Source organism: Oryctolagus cuniculus, chromosome 13 (genome assembly GCF_964237555.1).
Source record: "Oryctolagus cuniculus chromosome 13, mOryCun1.1, whole genome shotgun sequence".
In the NCBI taxonomy this organism is placed as follows: Eukaryota; Metazoa; Chordata; class Mammalia; order Lagomorpha; family Leporidae; genus Oryctolagus; species Oryctolagus cuniculus.
In genome coordinates, this window is record NC_091444.1 from 14,771,133 (window position 1) to 14,791,770 (window position 20,638).

General features: G+C 40.0%; 1 protein-coding gene across 1 annotated transcript; it reads right to left on the reverse strand.

The window, feature by feature from the left end:
* Window positions 1–571: 571 nt before the first annotated feature.
* ATP6V1G3 (ATPase H+ transporting V1 subunit G3) lies at window positions 572–20,202 on the reverse strand. Its single transcript, XM_002717663.5, has 3 exons — window positions 20,026–20,202; window positions 8,979–9,079; window positions 572–787 (listed from the first exon to the last, which is right to left on the reverse strand). The coding sequence occupies exons 1-3, from the start codon at window positions 20,105–20,107 to the stop codon at window positions 614–616; spliced, it is 357 nt and encodes a 118-aa protein (XP_002717709.1). The 5' UTR covers window positions 20,108–20,202; the 3' UTR covers window positions 572–613.
* Window positions 20,203–20,638: the final 436 nt, after the last annotated feature.

Genomic DNA, 20,638 nt, shown 5'->3' on the forward strand with positions numbered 1-20,638 from the left:
AAGAGAGTAATATCTAGTTAGATAAGGTTAAATAAATAGAGTGGTTATGAAATCCATCTTTCTCTGCCTGTCTCTCTCTGCATGTATATATTTATATATACATTCAGTTCTTAGAAATGTTCTTGGAACTGGTGCTGACATCTTACCATTTTTCTCACTGATTAATGAATTGAATAGAATTCTTGATGATATGACTCATACAGATCTAAAACGAGCATATTATATCCTCCATTTAAAATTATCCTTTAGCACCACAACTAGAAGCAACTTTTCTAAACTGATAAAAATGAGAAATAGCAAGCAAAAATCAAATACACGGAAAAGCTGTCATGACCATATTTTCCTTTCAATATGGAGAGGAAAGTATCAAAAATAATGTTATTCTGCATTCCTGACTTATTCCATATGAAATGGCAAGGTCATAACTATTGCCAGGACAGTAGAACAGCACTTTTATTTGATTTTGAATTCAGTGCCTATGTATGATTATGTCACATTGAGATTGGTAAGTGTCCAGTAAATTTAAGATTAACATTTCAAATTCCTGAACATGAACATGATGAGAATCAACCAGGAGGCACCCATACCATTTATTGGACAATAGGATGTACATTTAGTTGGGGGTTCTGTAGTTCACATGGATTTCTGGTTTCATGTCACAGACCATGTTCAAAAGCTGCTCCATCACACTTTCCATGTGCTTTCTGTAGCTTGCATTCAATTCTTGTATCTTCTCTTGTGTTTGTTCTTCTATTTCATCTGACAGATTACCCTGAGAACCCATTACCTACCAAAACAAAACAGAATTCACTATACTATAGAGTGCATTCAATTTGCTTTATTAACTAAGTTTGTCTTAGCCTATTATTGATGATTGTTCTGTGGTATGCACATTATGTATTGTTTTTTCCAGAATGGTTAGAGAACCGGCAAGTTCATCAATATCATGAACGGGAGGGATAAGCTTTCCAGAAAACCAGCAACTGGCCATAGCAGGTTACTTCCACTTGTAGCTGACCTCTCCATAGTACAAATTGGATTCAGGTGCACAATACTTAGAGCATACTCATAGGTTCATTTCTCACACTTTTAACATGTTTATAGCAATTTCCACCCACCTTCCATATCTTTCCTGTATCTTACATTCTGAATTACAAGTCTAGAAAATAAAGTTGAAAGACACCATTAAAACCACCTTTCCTCTTTAGTAAAGCATGAATAACTGATTTTTCTGTATTTAAAAATGTGATCTGAATGAATTTAGTGTTGTTTTAGAGGAAGACCCAGACATGACATATGCACTAGGACACGTTTACATGCAGATAGAATTTTGAGTACCTTAATACTTTGGGAATTTTAGTGTGGGTTGAATTTGTTTCAAATAGAGATATATTAATTTTACCATGTTATGATTTTTGACACAATTTAATATATCTTTCTGATTGCTCTTTGTGACTCTCAGTGTTTAACACTCACTCCTCTATCCTCTTAGCTTCTCTGTCAAGTAATGGCTTGACCAAAATATAATTTCATCAGGAAAGTTAATAATTTAGAGGAAATCTGTGGTGAAACACTTTGAATGTTCTCCTTTGCTAAAGCGGTCAACTCTGATTTACCTCCTTTGTAAACTGGGCCTGCGAAGGCACGAAGCAGTTTGCTTTTCTCTTCTGTGAGTGTTTAGGGAAGGTACATGTTTAATTCAGTGCAAGAAACCCACCTAATGATTAACTTTGACATCAGCGTTAAGAAGTTCTAAATTATAGAACCTGCCTGATCTTTCTGAGTCCTAACCTTGAAGTCAAATGAGACTGAGGTTATTTAGTTCAAGTTCTTTCCTGCGTTATAGACCAGGCCACAGGGTCTTCCCAGTTCAAAGAAAATCATTTTGAAAGACACAGTTTCTAAGACACCCAGATAACTTAACACAAAATAACATTTGGAGAAGTGAGTATACAAGAAACAGAATCACAAGGGAAAAGTTTGCTTTGCAGAGAAGAACTTTTAAATATAGAAACGAATTACTTAAAATAATTCCACTAAATTTAATTTTTTTCCACTGAATTATATGTCTTAAGTGGGTTTCTACCACACTGCCAAAAAAAAAAAAACCCAAACCCAAAACACCCCACTTTTTTCTCCCTAAATCAATGTATTTTGTGATGAAAAAATAAGATAAACTGTTGTGAAACTGTTACCTATTTTTTCATTGAATCAGCATTAATAATAGTTATCATTAGTTTAGTTTAGTGCAACTATTTTATTTAACTTTGGGAGAATTAATGTCAACCCTAGTTCTTCATTTTAGAAATGGAGATGACATCATCCATTTGTTAACGATTGTGAAATATAAAGTAGATTCTTGAGAGCTAAGTGTGCACAGCTGTAGATATGTAATATGAGGGGCCTGCACTGTGGCATAGCGGTTGAAGCCACTGCCTGCAGTGCCAGCATCCCACATATGTGCCGGTCCAAGTCCTGGCTGCTTTACTTCCGATCCAGCTCTCTGCTATGGCTTGGGAAAGCAGTGGAAGATGGCCAAGTGCTTGGGCCCCTGCACCCTGTGGGAGACCTGGAGGTAGCTCCTGGTTCCTGGCTTCAGATCAGTGCAGCTCCTGACATTGCAGCCATCTGGGGAGTGAACCAATGGATAGGAATCCTCTCTCTGCCTCTGCCTCTCTGTAACCCTGCTTTTCAAACAATAAGAAAATAAATCTTTTTTTTAAAAAAAAGAAGAAATGTAATATGAGCCACAAAGTGAGACATATATGGAATTTTAAGTTTTCTGGAAGACATGTTCAAAAGGCAAAATAAATGTTATTAATTTTTACATATTTAATCTAATATATCCAAAATTGTATTATTTTAATGTACAGTCAATATAAAAATTTCATTCTCGTTTTCATTCTAATTCTTTTGAATCTAGTGTATATTTTACACTTATTGCTCACTTGATTTGTACTAGCTAAATGTCAAGTGCTCAGTAGCCCAGGTGAGTGATAGCCATACTGAATAGTGTAGGTCTAATGCAATAAATGCCATCTCTTAGTATCGGCTTTACCCTTAGTGTGCTTCACAAAGACAATATGATAATTTTTTTGAATAGAATTATCATTAGGATGACACTTAGTATAGAATCATAGCATTGAATAAGCAATGAGTAAATATCAGACATTATTATTGAGATTTTTCATTGATTGCCCTGCTTACACTTTTGTCATTTCTCTAATCTATCTGCACTTTCATAAATTCTTTGATACTCTTGTAAATACTCCCATAATGGTATGTGTCATCCTGAACCATTAAATATATTTCTGAGCTTATCTGATAGCCAGTAATTTGGGTTTCTATAATATTTCATGGATAGTGCTGAAAGAGTGACTGGCTATCTACAATTCTAAAAGGCCTTCCCAGGGAAGATTTCTGTACTTCCTGTCTGCAGGTATAATGCTAATATAACCCACACAGGCATATAAATGAGTCCAAATGAACTCCACAAAAGCAAAACAAGCATCATCCTTGTTCTCCATTGTATTGTAAATGCCTTGAACACTGCTTCATGGGTGGTAGATGTTCACTACGTGTCTATTGAACTGGGCAGAATGATTAAATTTCCAGGTAGTACAGCGATCCCATTACCTGTATTCTGTTGCTCATCTTGTCAGAAGCCTGTTCCCTGAAAGTCTGGGACACTGTATAAATCAGAGATGATAGTTTTGTGACATGTAATAATACATTTGGTCGAAGAGTGCCACTTAGAGATCTCTCCATGTTCCTTTTCAAAACTTGATTGTCCGCATAAATGTTTCTAGCCTCGCAGCATACTGGCTAAAGATGCTGGTGAAATCTTGCAATATTCTGTAAGTTTCCTTACCTGCTGTTTAAATGTTCCAGTTTAAGGTGAAGCAGAGCTTCAGGTCCTGCTGCCATAAGGAAACGAGTTTTACATTCTCAATTCGTGATTGCTTCAAGGAAGTAAAATGTTCTCAAGATAGAAATTAAGGAACAGGGTTAAAGAAGTAAAGATCTTCCACTGCCAAGGGCAGCCTTTTCAGGACTTCTGTTTAGGTGCATAGTCCATCTCACTTTTATAACAATATATTTAATTTTCCCAGTGTAATACAGATTTCCTTTCAGCAATGTAATATCTTCTTCAGTAGAAGATTTTATATTGGTCAGCAATGATAAGCAAAAGATAAATAAATCTGTGATAAGATAATATTGGTTGGTGTATTACCCAGATGGAGATACCTGTTTCTGTTGATGTCAGGGGAGTTGAAAAGATGCAAGTATTGACAGGAGCCGAGAAGCCAGAAAAAGGAAATTTCAAGGTACACAATTCACAGCAGGAGAAAACTGGTGTCCTGGGTCTCTTCCCTGACCTCCTAATTTCCCTGGGTGAGTGCTGGTGAGACCTAAGTGGAACAGCAGCACACCCGCACATGGAGGCCGGGCCAAGGGAAGATCTGTGCTAACGGTTTGACAACCTGCTTGAATAGCGGAGACTTAATCATGTTGACTTTCTTGGGTAAGCTTTTGATCAACTAGCAGTAAAAACTGGCTGGATGCTCTTAATCACGAGAACAATGAGGAGTTTCCATTACTGATCTCAGCAGAGGACAAATCCTGAACCCGATTTATTCTTGCCAGAATTCTTCTGGAGAAACAGTATTTTTTTTTTTTTTTTTGACAGGCAGAGTGGACAGTGTGAGAGAGAGACAGAGAGAAAGGTCTTCCTTTGCCATTGGTTTACCGTCCAATGGCGGCTGCCGCCGGCGTGCTGAGGCTGGCACATCGCGCTGATCCGATGGCAGGAGCCAGGTGCTTCTCCTGGTCTCCCATGCAGGTGCAGAGCCCAAGCACTTGGGCCATCCTCCACTGCACTCCCTGACCACAGCAGAGAGTTGGCCTGGAAGAGGGGCAACCGGGACAGAATCCGGCGCCCCGACTGGGACTAGAACCTGGTGTGCCGGCGCTGCAAGGCGGAGGATTAGCCTGTTGAGCCGTGGTGCCGGCTGGAGAAACAATATTTCAAAAGATTGAACTCAACCATTTTCTGAAATTGTGGTAAGTTTTGTTATTCCTTAAAAAATAAAAATAGCTACCATCTCAGAAATGTTCTCCATAATATAATCAAAGCTGGTTGGAGGAGTGGGGCAGGCATTCAGTCTGTTTGACTGAGGTGCTGGTTAAGACATCCACGTCCTGTATTGAACCCTGGGTTTGATGCCTGGCTCTGCTCCCGACTCCAGCTTCCTGCTGGTGCAGACACTAGTGGTAATGGCTTTAGTAGTTGGGCACCTGCTACTCATGTGGGAGAACTGGATTGAATTCCAAGCTCCTGGATTCACTGTCACCAACCCTTGGCTATTGTAGGCCTTTGGGGAGTGAACTAATGGATAGGAGGTTTGTGCTGTCTCCTGTCTCCTCTCCCGTCCCCTCCCCTCCCCTCTCCTCTCCTCGTGTCTTTCTGCCTCTTTTTTAAAAAATATTTTAATTTATTTATTTGAGAGAGTTACAGACAGGGGGAAATATACAGGGAGAGAGGTCTTTGATTTGCAGGTTCACTCCCCAAATGGCCTTAATGGCCAGAGCTGGACCAATCCGAAGCCAGGATCTGGGAGCTTCATCTAGGTCTTCCATGTGGTTGCAGGAACCAAGCACTTGGGCCATCTTTTGCTGCTTTCCCAGGCCATTAGCAGGGAGTTGGATTGTAAGTGGAGCAGCTGGGACTTGAACCTGTGCTCATATGGGATGCCAGTGCAGCAGGCAAAGGCTTAACCTACATTGTAGTGATGGTTCCTGTCTCTACCTCTTGAATAGAAAAATAAAAATTGAAAAAAAGAAGCTGGTTGGTGTTGAGGATTATTATATTGTCAGGTTCTAATATGCAATGATTATGACAGGATTCAGTAGGAAAGATAAAGGCACAGAAGTTATATTTAGTTACTCATCCAGCAAATATTTGCTGCATGACTACAATGGGCAGGCAATGTTGTGCTCTTTTTTCTTTTTTAACTGGAGAGATACAGAGAAAGAGAGAGAGAAGCATGCATGCCTCTGCACTAGCTGGAAATTATAGTGAGAGGCAGACATGGGCACTGAATCCATGCGTTCTATTTTTGTGTTAAGATTTATTTTGTTTATTTGAAAGGCAGAGTGACAGTGGGGCGGGAGGGGAGAGAGAGAGAGAGAGAGAGAGAGAGAGAGAGAGAGAGAGAGAATGAGTGATACATCTTCTGTTCACTGTTTCATTCCCCCAATTGCTGCAATAGCCTGGGCTGGACTAAGCTGAAGCCAGGAGCCAGGAACTTCACCCAGGCCTCCCGAATGGAAGGCAGGGATCCAAGTACGTGGACCATCTTCTGCTGCTTTCCCAGGTGCGTTAGCAGGGAGCTGGGTGGAAAGCTGAGCAGCAGAGACTCCCAACTGGCACTCTGATATCAAACACCAGCTTCCTAGGCAGCAGCTTAACTGCTCTGCCACAATGGCCACCCAGCACCCAAGCATTCCGACACAGGGCATGGACATCCCAACCAGTAGGCCAAACATGCTCCCCAAGATGCTATTTTATTATCTGGGAAAACAGCAGAGAATAAGGCAAATAAAGAATCTGCTATTTTGGTTCTTACAATCCAGAAAAAAAAAAGATAGGAAGTAAGCAAAAAATGTGAAGATACAATACAGCAGATAATGATAAACGCTAAGAAGAAGAAGAATGGACTATAATAGGGTCTTGTTTATAAGAGACGCGATTTTAGATAAGATCATCATGAAGAAGGGCTAACCATTGAATGGAGACCAAGACGATAATTGTTTCTAAATGGAGAGAGTTGCATGGTCTATTGTATGGGCCACAAGACGGTGGTGTATTCTGCCTGTCTGAGAAATAGGGAGCAGAATGGATGGAAGAGAACAAGCAGAGACAAGGGCGGTGGAAAATGTGATTGCAGAGGTACAAAGGGCAATTATGTGTGTGGGCTATGGTTCTAGGATTTCTTTTTCCAAATAAGAAATATTTATTTTCACCAAGTAGGCAACCTTATTCTAGGAGAAACTTTTTTTTTTTTTAAAGATTTATGTTATTTATTTGAAAGAGTTACAGAGAGAGGTAGAGACAGAGACAGAGGTCTTCCATCCGCTGGTTCACTCCCCAAATGGCTGCAATGACCAGAACTGGGCCTAAATGAAGCCAGGAGCCAGGAGCTTTTTCTGGATCTCCCACGTGGGTACAGGGGACCAAGGGCTTGGGCCATCTTCTGCTTTCCTAGGCCATAGCAGAGAGCTAGATTGGAAGTGGAGTCGCTGGGGCTCGAACTGGTACCCATATGGGATGCCGGCAGTTTAACCTGCTGCACCACAGCGTTGCTTCCACCACCACCACCGCCCCCTTTTAAAGATTTATTTTATTTAAGGAGAAACTTTTTACTTGAGGGAAGAGCCCACTGAAATAGTTTTTTTCAATCAAGAGATCCAAATTACCTGCTCCTATACGAGCTCTTGTTCTGTCACCAGGACATAAAAGTTGTGAATGGAGACACTGCCAACAGCAGCGTAGTTCATTTTGCAATGTTAGCTTCTGAACAGAGCTTTATTTATATTTTCATCAAAAATAAAATGTAGGGGCTGGTGGCTGGCGCTGTGGTGTAGTGGGTAAAGCCATGGGCTGCAGTGCTGGCATTCCATATATGCACTGGTTCTAGTCCAGTCTACTCCACTTCCAATCCAGCTCTCTGCTATGGCCTTGGAAAGCAGTAGAAGATGGCCCAAGTCCTTGGGCCCCTGCACCCATGTGGGAGACCTGGAAGAAGCTCCTGGCTCCTGACTTTGGATTGGCACAGCTCCGGCTGTTGTGGCCATCTGGGGAGTAAACCAGTGGATAGAAGACTCTCTCTGCCTCTGCCTCTCTGTAACTCTGCCTTTCAAATAAAAATAAAATAAATCTTTAAGAAATTAAATATCATAAACTTTATGACACACAGAGTATAGTGCTTTCTGTATTTTAGTTCATATTACAGCAAGGAAAGTATGATTTAAGCTCTGGAAATATCAAAATATCATGCACTTATTTTTCTGAAAATGGCAGATATTTTTAAAATGGCATTGCGGAAAAAGGTATTTCCTTTTTGTAAATATTTATTGATTTATTTGAGAGGCAGAGTGAGAGAGAGAGACATCATCTATCTACTGTGCTCTCCCCAAAATGGCCCCAATAGCTAGGTCTGGGCCAGGGTGAAGCCAGGAGCCAGGCTCCATCTGGGCTCTCGCATGAGTGGCAGGAGCCACGTAAGTGTGTGAGCCGTCTTCCACTGCCTTCCCAGGCAAATTAGCAGGGAACTAGATCAGAAGTGCAATAGATGGGACTTGAACTGGAGCTATCAGCTGGGATGCTGGCGTCACAAGCAGTGGCTGAGCCCACTGTGCCACAATGTTGTCCCCAAGAAAAAGTCTCTCTTAATAGTTAGACAAAAGACTGACTGAATGAAGCCAGCCAGTTGAAAAGAGATCATAAAGAAATGACAGAAGGCTTTTTGGGAATTTGCAACAACACTTACTATGGTCACTTGGAAATTGTGGCTCCATCAAAGGCAACTTGGTCTAAAAAATTCATTTTGTATCTTAGCATGCAACATTTTTTATTGATTCTATTGATAAAAATTAACAGACAAAAATATGTTTTCTGAAGTTTATTTTCTTAAATCTGTCAGTCAGTTATACTTTGAGCACTCCCTGAAAGTTGTATATTTAGGAATATGATTTTCACATATACTATACATTAGATAGTAACTATTGATTGAGCCTTTATATGAAAAATTAAAAATGACTTGAAAGTAAAAATATAAAATAAATAATTTTGTTATGCTGGTTGAACTAATTTGTTGAATTGTGTATTTCTCTCTGATGGTCTACCTTACACCTTATGAATATTAATATATTATAATCTATGCTGCATGAAAATTAGTGCTGACTTTCTGACTTACCTTAGATTGCTTCAGTCGAAACTCCTTTTCTCTTTGCATTTTGTACTGATCAATTTCTGCTATTGCTTCTTCCTTAGCTTGCTTCAATCGCTTGCCTTTTCCTGAAAATTAATAGTAGAATAGAAGGAATATTTCTTTTTAATATACATGGAATTTCAAAATTAATTTTTAAAAACACAGATAACTTCTCCATTTTAAAATTTTTTTCTAGAATGCCAAGCTTCATTAAAAATATATGTTAAAATTTTTTCTTTTTTTTTGTTAGACATGGAAATGACAACTTTGTCTTACTCTTGCATGCTTAAATATCTGCCAATTTACTCACAGCAGTAACATCCAGAGAACAGATTTTAGCTATCACTTACTTGAAAATACATTATTTGGTCAGATTTTCTGTCGTGATTTGCTGCCAGGAATCCCTCAGTCCACACCAACTGGATCCTATTTAGCACTGGCAGATCTCCAACTTCGCAGCAAACAGGCAATCTATACTCTATCAAACTGACTTAGGATTTTTCTTTTAAATATTTTATTGGGATTTTTTTTTCTTGCCATTTGTAGATTCTAGAATGTCTGAGTAAGTCCCATAGCACATCAAAGTAGATGTGTTTTTCTAGTGGCTTTCTCAGAGACGGACTTGAAAGTGACTGTGAAACCAATTGATTTTAATGGTTGGAAGACTTCCTTAAGTAGCCCCTTTTCTTTTAAGAAGAGCACAGGGGTAAGCCTTAAGCCAGGAGACAATGTAGGTGAGAGTTTTAGACAAGTGCAACACTGTGAGGATCATTAGCTAAGCACATGAGCTTTTTGACACTTCGAAAAATTTGGGTGGTTCTAGACTGCAGACTGGATTATAGAATCACTGCTATGCCTCCACTGTGCACCACTTTCAAGAGCTGGGATACTAAGACTTTGTGATCCTCAAAACTTTAAAGAAACTGAACTGTATCGGCATTCTTTTCTTCTCCAAATCCACTGCTTGTCAAAATGCCTTCATTCTTTTGCCTATTTAATGTAGTTTCTTCTCTTTACTAATGCTTCACTTTTTTTCCCATAAATTTCATAAACTGTTATATTGTTATAGTATATAGACTGGGAACTAAATAATGTGCTCTTATCTAGTAGCATGAAATTCTCAGTATAAGCTTTAATCTGTCTATCTGAAATCCATGTACGTGTTTATATACCTTTATACCACTGGACTGTTGATTGGTTCTAAATTTCTTGCTAGGATTGAGTTGCTTTGCTGGTGTCTGTATTGGCAACAAAGCTTGTTTCACTGCGTTTTGATGGACATGTGTCTCTCAGTGCCACTCACTCTTGAGTGGGACAGAGATTCAGCTCTGCTCCTTCCCTTTCTTTAAAAAATCCAAGATCTGGTGAGTAACGCTCTTCTGATCCTTTAGACTTAGTGGAACACAAATGATACACTTCCCTTTTCCCTGCTTAATGAATGCTTCTTACCATTTTGTACATACGAATTTCTTTAGTTCTAACCATTTTGTGTCAACCAAACACACACTATTCAGAGAGCCCTTGTGAATAGAACCAATACATTTAGGAATGTTGGTGGGAAAAACTATTCCTGGATCCCTAGCCTGTTTTCTTGTCGACTGCTTGTCATTAACATCTGAACAATATAAAATGTCCATATAGTAATATTTCCTTAATAATAATGTTTGGTAGGACATATAATTATTTTATTAAATAAATCACATGGAACATCATTACTGTCCACCTTCATTGCATAATATATAAAAATATTGGTTTGAAAATCACAGCTTTCTAGCACATAAAAAAAATAGGAAAAGCTCTGTAAGCAGAATCCAGCGCTCCACCAAGAGGCTGCATATTAGCTCCGTCACACAGTGACAGGCTCTGAGTGCGTCTGTGATTCCCCGTCATGGCACCAGTCACCTGCTGGTTCTCATTCAATTAAACAGGAGAGCCACGGGGAAATCGCTGCTGGCGCAGCGATTTTCTGGATAGACTCAGCAGCTGCCGCTGTGTGAGAGCCTGCACATGCTACACCTGATTTAATCTGGTTGCAGAAACTGGAGCCTCAAGCCTACTGTTCTGTTAGGGGTGAAGAAGAATGTGTGCATCATATCCACTTGTGTTAACCTCTAGCTTGATTCTCTGTATGTAGGAAGATGGCCAAATTTAAAAGTTTGTATTTGGCTTCTTAAGCATTGAAAACATGGTTTCTGTGAACCCAGAGAGGTTCATGCTCTGATTTTTAATACACACTCAAACATGGGGAGTGAGCATATGGGACAGTTCAGATTTTAGATATGAAAATCAAACACATGGTTTCCAAATCCTTGTAAGTGCACACAAGTTTATCAGGGCAAATAATCTGGTTTTTGGTTAACATACTACACACCACAATTTTAAATAATGCTAAAGCAGATTTTCCAGAATGGTGTCAAGATGGTTTTGCTATATTTTTACATTCTTTCAATGTTCATTAAACATCTTCTATATAAGCATAGTGCAAACAGGATAGAGAAATACATATGATATGGACCTTGCCTACAGTTGGCATAAATTCAGTGCATTATGGAGATGTATACATGCTGCCCCAGTCTCCAAAATCAAAATTGTGAAATATATAAAATTGTGGAGTACACAAAATCAACCATGAAAATAATGAGACCCAAATCTTAGTTCTGTTTGCTTTGTGACAGTAAAAAATCACAACTTTATGGAGACGTCTACTACTGAATTTTGAAAGAATCTGTGCTTCTCCTTCACCCAGCACATATGTTCTATCAAATGTTAACAAAATAAGCCCAAAACATCAATAAATTGGGCATGTATCATGAGGACTCAAAGCAGGGCTGTTGGGTGAAATCAGGAAAGACTTATTGGCTGAATAGATTTTTCACCTAGGACAGCAATGAAAATGCACATGCCATTAGGGAGATTAGAAAAATTTAAGAAGATGTTTATCTACCTTTCTCTCTCTCTCTTTCTCCCCCTCCCTCCCTCCCTCCCTTTCTTTCTCTCTCTCTCTCTCTCTCTCTCTCCCTTTCTCTCTCTCTTTCTCCCCTCCCTCCCTCCCTTTCTCTCTCTCTCCCTCCCCCCCCCCCCTTTGAGAGGTAGAGAGACAGAGCAAGAGAGCACTCGCACTTATTGATTCACGCACACATGCCCAAATGCCCACAACAGCTGAGAGCCAGAAATGCAATTCAGGTCTCCCACATGGGTGGCAGGGACCCAAATGAACTATCATCATTGACTCCCAGGTTTGCATGCAGGAAACTCAAGCTTAGAATCCAACCCAGGTACTCCATTGTGGACGTATTCTTGACTGGCAAATGCCTGCTGTGAAGTAGATCCTATGTAAGTTTTGAAGACTGTTCAGTTTCATGTTAAAAAAAAAAAAACCTGTTCATTTTTTACATATGTGACTTACTTTGCAGAAATGTCCTAGATTCCACAGGTCACTGAGATGTGAGGTATGTTCAATAGGATATTTTGTGGGCAGGAAAAGAGAAGGAGGAAGATGTTCAAACAGAAATTTGGGGACAGGATTAAAAATCTGATTTTGAGTAGATAGAGAGTAGTACTTAAAAGATAGGATTTTTCTGGCTTCCTGGATAAGACAGGTCAAGTGAACTGATGTCTCAAGTTGCGAAAATGCTTTTCAGATACTATAAAGCATATTCTCTTACCTGAATTGCTAAATTTCTTCTACATATTTTTTCTGATGGGGAAAATGGAATTTCTATCTTGATATAAGGAATGAGAATTATACACAGGGCATCTCTACAATGAGATATTAGAAGCTCTGCAATTTTGAGCAGGTCACTTCGAATTTTTGAGCCTGTATTTTCTCATGTATAAAACACAGTGAAAAATCTACTTCAAAGAGTCATTGGAAGGCTTAGGAAAAAAAGTATATGAAGTGCTTGACAAAGAGCGGTTGTTGAATAATTTTTAGTCTTTATTAGGAAAGCAGACCTGATTCCTGGGACTTTTGCTAAGGAGGAAAGTGATGAGTAAAGCATAAGTTTGAGGGAAAGTCCCCAGGCCATCACCCTGGAGGCTTCCCAGGGGAGCTGCTAAGAGGGCAGCTGGACAGGCAAGTTTGGAATCTAGGAGAAAGGTCCGGAATGCAGACAGAGATGCACGCCAGTCATCTGGGTTTGGGGTATTTGCTTGTCACAGCAATGGGATTTGGACAGAAATCAAAGGCGAGTGCATGGAATGAGGAAAAAGGAGAGCCAAGGTCTCAGCCCAACTGGCACTCTGTGTTTGGGCTTCTGGCCCCTAGAAATGAGGGATAATAACTTTGCATGGTTTAAAGCAACCCAGTTTGTGGCCAGTAAACTGCTACAGCAACCCTAGGGAAGGCAGAGGGGGTGGTGAGGAGCTTGGAGGCAGTGAGGGACTTGAGCTTTGGAGTCAGTACCAGATGCCCTAGTGTGGTGGAAAGAGTTGTCATCCGAATGAGTTGGCCATGTGACAAAAGTACTCCAGGACAGAACAGAGGCCACCTTGGTTTGCTATGGAAAACAAAGCATATTTTAGGACTGTTTGGAAATTTCTCTCTGTTCCTATCAATCATTTTGTTCCTATTCTATTACTCAGGAAAAGAAAGCAACCGCACTTGCTTACTGATGCCATGAGGAAACCAACCTGATTCAGGAAATCCTATTATTTTTATCGGCTACTACAAATGTTGGGAAAAGAATTAAGTCACCAGGAAAACAAGGAGGCATTCCCGCCTCGGATGACAGGGATTGCTACAGAACTGCTCTTCTGCCTCTGTTCCCTTTCAGAGCTCCAATTCCTTCCTGTTTTTCTTTGCTTATATTTTCCGTATGAAAAAATCTAGACACTTTTGTATGGATCCTGCATTGAATATAAGGAAATGCCATTAACAGATGAAAATTATTTTGTGGTTGCTATTTTAGTATTACCAACTCAAAGAAAAGAAAGACCAGTGTATTTACAAATAGCCTGGTAGTCTGTGGACTATAAAGACAAAGTATTTATAGGCTATAAAACGTACTAGACAGGGCCATGAAACTCTAATATAACAACTTTTATTTTATTAGTTTATGAAAAGTCATGTTTTCATGAACCAAAACATCCACTTGCAATGTGAAAAATTTATTAAACCAAGGTGCCTATTTAAATAACCCAGAATATCTGCACTTTTGGAAACAAACCATTTGTTGATTCAAGAAAACAATTATTGACGGTGAGCATGTTCTAGACCCACAAAAACTAATTTATATTACTATAATAGTTAATGTTATTAATCTAAGTAGAAAGTAGAATTATGTTCTTCAGTATTCATTTTGTACTAGAGTAGAATTCAGTGGAAAGCCTTGTGGTGGAACATGCTTAAGAAATCATTTGAGAAACTGCTATTTTGCTCTGACAAAATTATTTTTATGAAGTATCAGAAGAATATTAATAGCTAACATTTGTTGACCACCTGTGGTGTTTTAAATCTTCTATAAGTGTCAACTGAGTTCATCATGACAACACCTCCATGAGATAGTTGCTATTAATATCTCCATTTTAAATGGAAAGGAACAGGCACAGGGAGGTTGAGAGGTACCCTGCCCAATGCCACACAGGTAGGAAGAAGCAAACACTGGATTTACACCTGGGTAGAGCCCTTCCAGGGAGGGAGCTCTGATCATACAGTTCTAGGGAAAAAAAAAAAAAAAGAGGGCATGTCCTTCACTTTCATGATGACAACTTTCAGAATATTTTAAAAGAATATTCATTTTTATTTATTATTTGAAAGACGGAGAGGCAGAGAGACTCTTCCACCTGTCGGTTCACTCCCCAGACACCTGCAACAGCTGAGGCTGGACAAGGCTGAAGCCAGGAGACATGAACTCTATCTGGATCTTCCAAATGGGTGGTAGGAACTCAGGACTTGAGCTGTCATCTGCTGCCTCCCAGGCCCATTAGACAGAAGCTGGATCAGAAGTGGAGCCCAGGTGGGATTCAATTTCCAGCACACCTGTGTAGGATGCAGGTGTCCCAAGTGATAGTTTAACCGCCTGGCCCACAATGCAGTCGCCTAGAATATCTTTAATATACCTGTTCAGTTTGTCTCATCTCTAGCATTGAAGTTTTATGTTTATTTACCATGTCTTTAGGTCTTTGTCTTGTAATACAGTTTGTAATTTTTAGTTAGGCACAAATGCTATTTTCTGCAGTGTCTGTGGGAGAGATGCTGATGTATGGTTTTGGAATGACTTGGAAACATGAGTTTTCTATGTGATTTTTTTTAAGGATTTATTTTATTTATTTGAAAGACAGAGTTTCAGAGAGAGATAGAGACAGAGAGAGAGGTCTTCCATCTGCTGGTTCACTCCCCAGATGGCAGCAATGGCCAGAGCTGTGCTGATCCGAAGCCAGGAGCCCCTCCAGGTCTCCCGCGTGGGTACAGGGGCCTAAGGACTTGGGCCATCTTCCACTGCTATCCCAGACCATAGCAGAGAGCTAGACTGGAAGAGGAGCAACCAGGACTAGAACCAGTGCTGGCACTTCAGGCCGGGCTTTAATCCACTGCGCCGCAGCGCTGGCCCCTCTCTGTGATGTTGAGTGGCGTGCATTTGAAAATTTCAGAAGAATGGTGTTAATGCAATGCTGTAGGGTTTTCCAAGTTTGCTTGGGTATACATGAAATAAATATTATCATTACAAAAAATTACAACTACAAGTAAAAGTGTCACATATTTCAACCTAAATCTCCGATGGTACCTTGAAGTTCTAAACTAACTCTGATTGGAGGTTCAGTTCAGTGCCCCAGATCTGGAGCTCCAGGGCTGGCCTCTGATGTTCCACGCCTACTTTTGTGTTTTGATTAATGAATAACCTATTAGATACAAAATGTTAATGGTAAGTAGAGGAATTTAAAATAGTACAAACTTACTGTGAACCCATCTAAATTCAGTAGGGCTGTTTTGCACATAAAATGTGTGTGCTGTGTGAGAGTTTTAAATAATAAAGATAATTTATTCTTTACTGAATGAATTAAGACAACTATCTGAACCTTTCTTGTCATCTTACTGGAGGTAGTCCAGGTCTTTCTTGATAGGACAGGTAGGTCCAGAAATTACAGTGGAGGTAAAAAGAATACATTTAGATTATCCTGTTCTATTCTATTCTATTTGATTCTATTCCATTAGGTTCCATTCTATCCTAATGGAATCCTATTCAATTTTGTTTTATTCTATTGTTATTACTTTTAGTAATATGTATATATAAAATACATATTAAACATAAAAACTCTGCAGTGTTTAATTTTTACTCTACTAAGTTAATATTTTTTTCTGATCTTTGAAGCAACTTTGGTTATTAGAGATAGAGGTATATAATAACTTCTGTTTTTTTGTAAACAAGACTGAAGCTCAGAGATGCTCAATAGCTTGTATTAAGGAAGTAAAGTTCTCGGGGCCGGCGCTGTGGTATAGCAGGTAAAGCTGCCGCCTGCGGCACCATCATCTCATAGGGGCACCAGTTCAAGTTCTGGCTGCACCTCTTCCAATCAAGCTATCTTCTGTAGCCTGGGAAAGCTGTCAAAGATGGCCCAAGTGCAGCCGGGAGGAAGCTTCTGGCTCCTGGCTTTGAATCACCCCAGCTCTGGCCATTGCGGCCATTTGGGGAGTGAGCCAGGGCTGGAAGACCTTTCTCTTCAAGTTGATGCGTTTTCTGCCCTGCTGCCTCATGTCGTGGCTTTCAAGGCTGTCACAGGCCTACACGGGCTCCTGTGGAACAGTGTCTCTGGAAGGGACCTCGATATTCCATTTCTCCGCACCTCAGTTTGAGGAGAGTTCCTGGTACACTACATCCACAATCCCTAGATGTACCCCTTCAGGCAAAATGGTTATACCATGCACTCTGTTATGCAGTGACTTTACTGGGATCTGAGACATCCTCTGTAATAGACTATGTTTATATTTTTGCACATAACATATAAATCCTGCCTCATTGCTACTGTTAATACTGTCTTACTTTTTTTTTTTTTTTCCCTCTCCCTTCCTTTACTTTTTCTTTTTAAATACACACTTGGGAGTCCATCTAGAGACTTTCACATAGGTGAATTTAAGAGAAGGAAAGGGGGGCAGGCATTTGGCCTTGTGGTTAAGCTACTGGTTAGGAAGCCCTACATTAGAGTACCTGGCTTGGGCTCCCGATTCCAGCTTCCTGCTGTAAAAACCTTGCCAGGCAGTAGTGATAATTCAAGTAGTTGTATTCTTGCCACCCACTTGGGAGTCCTAGATTGAGGTTCTAGGCTCCCAGCTTCTGATTGGCCGTTCTCAGCTGTTGCAGGTATTTGGGGAGTGACTCAGCAGATGGGAGCTCTCTCTCTGTGTCTTTCTGCCTCTCAAAATAAACACATTAAAAATCTTTGTAAAGAAAGAGAAAGTGATTATAAATCTCCTTTTTCACTTGTGTGACTTATCCTCATTTTGAATCCATTTTTCTTCACTATGCCAGATCTTTAACTGATTTGTTTTATAGAAAAAAGTGAAAACATATGGGTTTAGTAAACGGACAACCGTCAACAACTCATTTGTCATTAATCCTTTCTCTTTTTTTAATGGTCATTTATGTCTTTATGTCACTGGGGAGTTCTTTAGGGAAGGGCTCAGGTCAATGCATTAGTGAATGCATCAACATGGCTTGGATCTGGGAATACCCAAAATATTTATTGAACTAAATAAGTGGGTAAAATCAACTTGAGTGAAACATGAGGGAAATTAAGACCTGCCAAATATGGGAGGAGTCTTCACAAAGTTCATGGAAAAGGAGTTTATGAAAAAATGATGCATGGATTTCAAAATATGTTTGATCCAAATAAATTTACCTTTTCGTTTTTCCCTAAGCTTTTAAAAAGTACTCATAGAAGGTCATATTTCTGTTTTTCAATAGCGTGCTTAAGAAGTGAGTAGGATGGGTGCTGCTGTAACTATAGTGCCACATGCTGACAGTTATGTAAAAAAGTAGTTTCTGCCCAGATAAAAACTCTCCTCACACTCAGGACGCCCAAAGCAAAGAGGGCAGATGTGTGACATTCTCTCTGAGACTGAATCTGGGGGTTGCCTGTTGAAAGTCAAAATATTTTCCAAAGTGTTTCTAGAGCCTGGGCATTTATTATTATTAGTTGACTGTTCTGTTTGAATACTCATGAGCAAGGACATGGTAGACTAAGACAGACAAAATACAGTTCCTTTAAATTATTTGCAAATAAAATGAACATTTCAAACACAAATAGCGCAATATGTATTCTTCATATTCACAAGAGCAATGAGAAAGAAGCTTGGCTTTCATCTTGATTGTGGAATGTGAAGCCTTGGTGTCCTTAGTGGCTCTGCTTGCAAACAACGTGCATGATTAGCAACCCTTTTCCTCCCTCATGACTTTGAAAAAGGAGAAATGATTCACACAAGGCATTTGAATCATACAATATTATTGATTATGTATGCAGCCAAGATGGTCATTTGGTTTCTTCCTTAAAGAGGAACCAAGGGCAACTTAATTATCACATCTTAAAATTGTTTTGTCCCTTGATCTAGAAGTTTGAACTGTGGTTAAAGAAATTTGAGTAACAAGTAAGGGAGTTTTCTGTACTGTTTCAATCAGAAGGCCCTGGACTGCTTTGTTTGCTCTACCATTTCTTGGCTTTCATACCATCTTGCAATCATTTGCATGGTTTGTTTTAGAAAACAGTGAGCAATAGATCAAGTTAGTCCTCACTGGCTTTCTTGTTTTCCATTTTGTTTTTGGTGTCCACACTGCTGGATGTTCCAGAAATCAAGTTACCTTAAGAAAGGGAAGTTATTTTACCTATGGTCGAAAACTCCAGTGGCCTGTGTGCCTGACTTCCTCTCTTGCACTGTAATATGCCAGTCTGTCGTTTTACCCAGTGTATTCCAATAAGCTTTAGTCTGTACCTACTCTAACCTTGTCACAACATTCATCCAAAATGCTACATAGGCAACATTTGTGAGACAGGGACCATGTCTCACCAGACTTTGAATTTAACTGCAAAGGCAGGACACACAATCATGAGGAAGGTGAATGACAGCAAATTATTAAAAATTAAATAATGAGGTGATACAAAATGGAAGACCGAAGTTGGATTCAGGTTGTAGATCTGCAACATCATTTTTTTTTTCATTATAAAAATTGTGTGAGTTTTGTATAGTGCATTGGTTAAGATTTTGGCTAGGGAATCAGACCTCATGCAAATCCTATCTCTACCATTTGCCCTCTGTGTGACCTTGGGCAAGTTGTAAAATTTCTCCAAGTATCACTCTCCCTTTTTCCATAAAGGTTGTTTTAGGATAAGCGTTGAGCGTAGTGCCCAGCGCAACATTTTCTATTTTTTAAATGTAGCCTTGGGCAATCACAAACTTTGATTATCTGCAAGAATAAATAGAAATAACTTTAATACTGCGTTGATATAGCTGTAGTGAATATCAAAGAGGATGGGAAGGAGATTTATTGAGGCCATTCAATATGTCATTGAAGAGCTGAATGACTAAGTAGCAAGACAGAAAATGAGAATAAATAGAAATATTAAAATATTAGAATTTAAAAGCCATCAGTGAAAGGGTCTCCCAGTTTCAGGGACCTGGCAATTGATGTTTAGGCAGGAGAGGTAGGGGAGGTGGTTTGCTCAAGTTGACTCACTGGTAAGCAGACTCACTCTGGAGTTGTCCATGACTGAAGCACTGCACAGTAGTGAGGAATCTGAGACATGGCAGCTCTAAGGGAATTTCTGAGTCAAGGCTCAAGTCCCCACAATGTTAAATAAGGCCGCAGCCTTCTCATTAGCACATGGCCTCCCAAGAAGAATCGAATCAGGATGTTTCAACCCCACTACGGTGATGTGGAACACGAGCAGGGCAGTTTTAACAAACTGGCCAAGGTCTCACAGGGACTGTGCAGTGGAATCAGAGTTGGACCTCAGGCCCTCCAGACCAGGAAAGCCCTGCTCAGTTCCTCGAATCCCACCGCCCCATCCGCTTTGTGACAAGCCCCTCACTGGTGAGACTTACTCTTCTTGGCTTCTTCCAGCTTGTCCTTGGCCCTTTTTTCTGCCTGCAGGAGTTGCTGGATCCCCTGGGACTGGCTGGTCATGGCAGCCTGCAGGAAGACAAGTGGCTCCTGTGACGTCTGGGAAGTGGTGGGCCCATTTATCCTGTCAGGAATCACCGCACTGCTCAGACTGTTGTGTCAATAATGAGTCCTAAGCACAGCTGTGAGTTCCAAACTGGCCTGATCTGACCAGATAGCCAAGGTGGAATCCAGAAAAACCAGTCAAGTCAGTGTGAGGAAGTTGCAAACTTTCCATTTTTGCCAGCATCAGCGTTTCTACTTGAAATAAGGAGAATTTCACAGGGTATTGAGTCTGATTATAAAAAGCAAGTGAGATGGCTTTGGGGAATATCAGCTTCCTGCATCTTGTAAGAAATCCTGACTTGTTTACTGTAGTTTTCATCCAAGTTGCAGGCTTTGTTCTCTGTCCACGCAGTACTAGTCTCAGGTCTTTTTCTTTCTGTGTCTCCAGCGATTCAGTGATCTGCTTGGGGCAAATTTATTAACCTTTTGCTGTGAAGGAGATTTACTGGCTTTCTGCATAGACGTTGGACCTGGGCTCTATTATTTGCT

Coding starts and splice junctions, on each gene's coding strand:
- ATP6V1G3 (XM_002717663.5), bottom strand. CDS start 20,107: ATGACCAGCCAGTCCCAGGGGATCCAGCAACTCCTGCAGGCAGAAAAA. Junction 9,080..20,025: donor GCTGGAAGAAGCCAAGAAGA/GTAAGTCTCACC, acceptor ATTAATTTTCAG/GAAAAGGCAAGCGATTGAAG. Junction 788..8,978: donor TTCGACTGAAGCAATCTAAG/GTAAGTCAGAAA, acceptor TTGTTTTGGTAG/GTAATGGGTTCTCAGGGTAA.